Genomic DNA, 5,567 nt, shown 5'->3' with positions numbered 1-5,567 from the left:
TTCCATTTGTTAATGGTATCATCAGTCTGTAAAAAGTTAATCAAAATCGGTACCTTTTAATTCAGTAATTTTCGTAGGCCACGGGCCACGGGCCGGGTTCCGGCGTACGCGCTGAACCTGCCTTGCGCCGGCCCTGGTTAATGGTATCATTATTCCGTAAAATGTTAATCAACATTTTCGTAGACCGTGGGGCCCCCAAAAATACGGGGCCGGATTCCGGCAAACGTGCTGAACCTGCCTTGCGCCGGCCCTGCCAGGGAATACGACGCAACGTTCAAGCGATACGGAGAGAGAGACGTTAGTTTTCGTCGCAGCTGTAGTAACGAATTGCTGCCAACAGATGGCGAACAGGTATTTCGGTGAGTGGCTGCAATTGGTGGATTTTAGTCACGTGGGACGACCGCGGGACACGCCGACAGCGCCAAGCGTATTTGGCGGGACCGCGCTTAGACGGCGTCGTCTGTGCTCCTCGTAAGTTTGTCGTGTAGTGAACCGCAAAGGCTCTTGTCGCATAATGGTGAGTATCCGCGAGTTTTCGGCGGATCCTTTAGCCATCCGTGTCTCGTAACCACGTCAACGTGTTCCAGGATGTTCGTACTGTCTACTGGTGCAGTTTAGTGGTCGTATCTTGTAAATTAACCGTGATTTTTGTTTCCGAACAGGCTGGCGGAAAGGCGGGCAAGGACTCTGGTAAAGCGAAGGCGAAAGCGGTCTCTCGTTCGGCGAGGGCCGGCTTGCAGGTGAGTTTATTACTTACTGCTCAATCAATTCAAACGCGTAGAATATAGTCGTATCGTTATTATTTGCCGTTAATGCACCGCGTACACGTTTATTATACCGGGTTTTAAAGGTAAACAGGTTAAATCATCATGGTTGGCGCGAAAAACCGGTGTTTTTAGATAAGTAATCAACAGTTTATTTTTACGAAAGTGCAATAAACTTTGAGCTATCGAAAAACGTGAATTAGGTTCGTTTAACTTCGATCCACGTGTATCGCGGCGAAAAGTTGAGGAAAATTACAGGGAATTAGATTATTTTTTGAATTAAAGTTATGGTGGTTACGTTTAAGTTCGGAAGTTTTCAAACGAGACGGTTAGTCTGTTGTACGCCCCCCTCTTATATCCTTTCAATTTAGCTATTATTAATTTGTATTGAAATATCTTCTTTCGTGAACGATGTAAAAATATCCAATATAAATTGCTGTGTTGATAATTGTTTACGTTTTTATCGTATTGTGACGGATACGCTGAGATAAACGAAAATGACAGAAATTATAACTTAAACTCTGTAGTCTTGCTTTTGTATTCATTTATGTTTACCTGTCATTGAAACTTGACTGAAGACTATGTGCACACTGTTTATTTATGTAAACTGTGCAATATTTCGCGATTCGTTTAAACATTTATTTGATAAAACAATTGATTTCTGGGATTTAACGGATCGTTAGTATGTTATTACGCGTGTGTTTATTTCAGTGTAACCGACAATAAATGCAAACATACTGCTAACATTTAGTAAAATAACGTTTCCATACATGTTGACGCAACCGTGGATTCGATGATAGTCATCATCGGGGTCTTCTAATTGATAAAAATACGAGAGAATCGATTGTTGCTTTAACCATAAATAAATGAAATGTAGGGCGTGCACTATTGAATGACGAAACCAGCAACTAAAGCTGGAAAGCTCGAGAAAGTCGAATCATCGTATACCGCTCGATATCCGTAGCATTAAAACAGAACCGAGTTACTATGCAGTTCCATGTGCGATTGAGGTTTGTTTTTTTTCCGGAACAGTCGGATTCAACGTAACTGTAGAAAATGTCGTAGTCGGGTAACTTTTGTAAACAAAGGATATTGCGAAAAATCATGTCATTGCTCTACGTTCGATATTTCTTGCATGAAAAGCTGCTGACGCGCGTGACCTTATGTTATTCGAACAGACATTACATTATGATGCGTTCTAACCTGTAAATATTTACCTTGTCGTGAAACCGATATTACCATTCGATGTGATCGGTTGTATGTATACCAGCACGTATCACGTTCGTTTTTTTACAGTTCCCTGTTGGTAGAATTCATAGGCATTTGAAAAACAGAACCACAAGTCATGGTCGAGTCGGTGCTACGGCGGCGGTGTACAGTGCAGCTATCTTGGAATACCTCACTGCTGAGGTGAGTGAGAATTGAGAATGTGTGCAAAAGAAGAAAAAGTGTTGATAAAATAGAGAGTGAGTGAGAGTGAAGGGAGTTTGCGGAAGGGGGACAAATACACACAATAGGAAGATCAGTCGCTATAACCAGAACTATACGCGTTGGCATCACTAGTGACTAATGGCGGAGTTACTAACGCCAACCATCATGGCCGTCGTTTCCCGCCTTTTCGTCAATCGTACACGAATAAGATGCAACATACTTTTTTTCATTTTATGCCAATTTTTAGCCCCAAGCACACATTTTTTCTATATACACGAGGAAAAATGCAATCGCGTAGACATAGTATCTAAATACTCATTACAGACAGAGCTTGCATTCAAACTTGCATTATTTTCATTTCGTCAAAATAGTTTATTAAATAAATTTGACCGCATTTATTATGTTATTTAATGTGTATCTGTAATTTATAGTTTACGATTCTTTAAGTTTAACATTATCTCATATGTACAATATTAGAACAACTATGGAACAAAACACTGCTTTGTTCGTTTTAGGTACTTGAGTTAGCAGGAAATGCATCCAAAGATTTGAAGGTTAAACGTATTACACCGAGGCATTTGCAGCTTGCTATTCGTGGTGATGAAGAATTAGATAGTCTTATTAAAGCAACCATTGCAGGAGGAGGTATGTTTTCTATGATGGTCTTATTATTACACAAAACAAGATCATTTATGCATCAATGTTTTGAATTATACAAATGCTATAAAAATTAAAATCATTAATTTTAAAATTCTATTTTCTTTTTTCTTTTCAGGTGTTATTCCACATATCCATAAATCGTTGATTGGAAAGAAGGGTTCGCAAAAGCCAGCATAATTTAGTGAATCGATCGAAGAACATTTCAAGCTACGTAGGCAATGCAGATGCGAAAGCAGCAGAGTGATTGTTGACAAAGTGTACCTATGTTACTAAATTGATGGCGAGACTGGCGTGATATATATAGATATATAGATATATAAATAAAACAAATATTGATATAATTTAATATAGGTAATGAGAATTAAAGAAAAGACAAATTTTCACCACGCAATTGGCATTCAGAAAGGGAAAAAGTAATAATATAAGTTCGAAATAAAGAAGAATATTAGTGTGTGCGCTACACTGCAACTATTTGACAAGCGATGCGTTGTAGCATGGCTTGTTCAAGACTGCAGAAATCCTTGGTACGGTACGCGAATATTAAATATTTTAAAAGTTGGAGTATTTAAGGACTTGGATGTGACGAACTGTTTATAGCTTTGAAGTTTATATTTTGTTCCCTTACTAAAACGATGGTGTTTAACTTTGTCTCTTTCTTAAATTACTGCGTGCTACTAACGCTGTTTTCTTAAAATTTGCTATACAGAAATAGCATAATTGTTGTTCTCAAATAATGTCTAACACATACAAGTATTAAGTAGTTTTTATTTCAAAAGTTTCTTTTACTTTCGATATTTAACGTTTCCAATTTTTACTCGCATCTAGATGTCTAATACGCTACGAATGTGGATACAAGTAAAAATAAATACGTAATCATTCTTGTTATTAAATACTCTTAACTGTCTTGACAGCAGTGATTAATGTGTATAAACATCTTTAGAGTAAAAATTTTTTATTTTGGACAATTTATATTCCAAAAGTTTGTTTTGCCAAATATCTTTAATTCAATTTTTAAAGTTTTCAGTCTTTGAAAGCATTAATGTACAACTACAGGATGGAGCACTTAAAAATAATATTTGTATACCTCCATCGCACATGAGTCTGTGAAAAACTAACGAGAACAATATTGTTTATTCAAAACAAATGCATGACAATGGATTTCGTATTCAAGTCTTTATTAATACTTGAGATAAAGAAGTATTAAATGCAAATTAAATAATGTGTATTTATGTGGTTTATTAATATACATTTGAAATATTTGTTATGAGAAAGCAGTTTATCTTTGTAATATCTCGATAATTTATATGCGATTACCAGCCAGGAATTCTTAAATATTTCATATTAATCCTTTGATTGCCAGGTCAATACACGAAGCTTTTGCGTCATTTTTCGCGTAGAAATCATAAGTGCATGAAAAAGTGAAGTACAAAGAAAATATTTTTATATTTAATGAAAGCTCGTTAATAATTTTGAAAATATGAAACGACGATAATAAGAAACTTCTCAAGTACCATATACGGATCTCCAAGCCACGTAGCTTTTGTTATAACTATTTCATGGATTCAAGTTGCAATGGATGTATTCAATTTACATATTTTTTAAATTCTCCATCCTGAGTAAGAATATTTTTGGAATTATAGTTCCGTAAACATAGTTTCTGCTAACGTTGTGAAAGTTGATGTCACTTACGAAGTATAAATAGTAGATTTCAAATGACTAAACCGATTTCAACGTGTAATTAAAGTCTTTATCATTTATTCTAGTGTACTATCTAAATCCTATGAGACTGGAACCTTTGAAACGTAATAAGCTTTTACTCTTGTAAAGTGAAATGAAAACTATTTCGACATTGCAAAATCTTCGATGTAAAACATAATCTCTATTCTAGTAGTGTTCATTAATGTAAAAACCATAGCAGAGAAGTTGAATCAGTCTGAAACGTACAAGCAGTATATGTTTTTTAAATAATTCTTGATTTGTTTGATTTCGTTCGTACTATTTTTTATTTTATTCTTCATAAAACTGTTGTGTCATTTAGTGTAATTTTCACTGTACCTACGGTGTTATACCGTATAATTAATATCAGCAATGTGTAAAACGTTCATTTTCATAATAAAGAAAAGTTTTACTATCGAGCATCGTCCAATCAATAAAAACATGTTGAGATTTGAGAGAAAAATGTATACTAATTTATATTTTGTGCCTTCTTTAAAACTCGTTAAATTAGTATGACTTAAAAGGTAATACATAGTTACAAGGCTGTAATACAACGAATGATTTTTGTAAATGCATCATTGTACATGAACTGCGTAATGTCATTTCGTATTACATGTAAACATACGATTTAGAAATATACTTTCTCTAGTAGAGTACAACTGTGTAATTAAAGATAAACACTACCAAATAGTTCAAATTTGTAACCAAAAAAAAATGAAAAGAACTTTTCAATTGGCCAGCACGTCTTTATAAGTAATGTTTAAATTATTCATCGTTACTATAAGAAAATAGATTTCTTACATTTTACATGAAAATTAGCCCCTTGAATTAGGCAACCTATACTAACAGATATGTCGTACCGGTTGCCTGTCCGTAGGCGCAAACGTGCCACCTCTTCGTACATCATGTGCTTCTGATACCAAACTGCTAAATCGGCCAGAATTCCGAAATGTACCGAAAATTAGACCCTTGACTTAGGCAACCTGTACTGACAGA

The 5,567-nt window shown here is 35.3% G+C and overlaps 1 protein-coding gene across 1 annotated transcript; it reads left to right on the top strand.

The window, feature by feature from the left end:
• The first annotated feature begins 433 nt into the window (after window positions 1-433).
• LOC128885640 (histone H2A.V) lies at window positions 434-4,990 on the top strand. The gene is made up of 5 exons (XM_054139778.1): window positions 434-517; window positions 663-740; window positions 2,061-2,174; window positions 2,711-2,840; window positions 2,971-4,990. The coding sequence occupies exons 1-5, from the start codon at window positions 515-517 to the stop codon at window positions 3,030-3,032; spliced, it is 387 nt and encodes a 128-aa protein (XP_053995753.1). The 5' UTR covers window positions 434-514; the 3' UTR covers window positions 3,033-4,990.
• Window positions 4,991-5,567: the final 577 nt, after the last annotated feature.

The sequence above is a fragment of the Hylaeus anthracinus genome, unplaced genomic scaffold (genome assembly GCF_026225885.1).
Source record: "Hylaeus anthracinus isolate JK02 unplaced genomic scaffold, UHH_iyHylAnth1.0_haploid 11981, whole genome shotgun sequence".
NCBI lineage: Eukaryota > Metazoa > Arthropoda > Insecta > Hymenoptera > Colletidae > Hylaeus > Hylaeus anthracinus.
The sequence above is the reverse complement of the archived record's forward strand: the minus strand, read 5'-3'. Positions and strand labels throughout refer to the sequence as shown.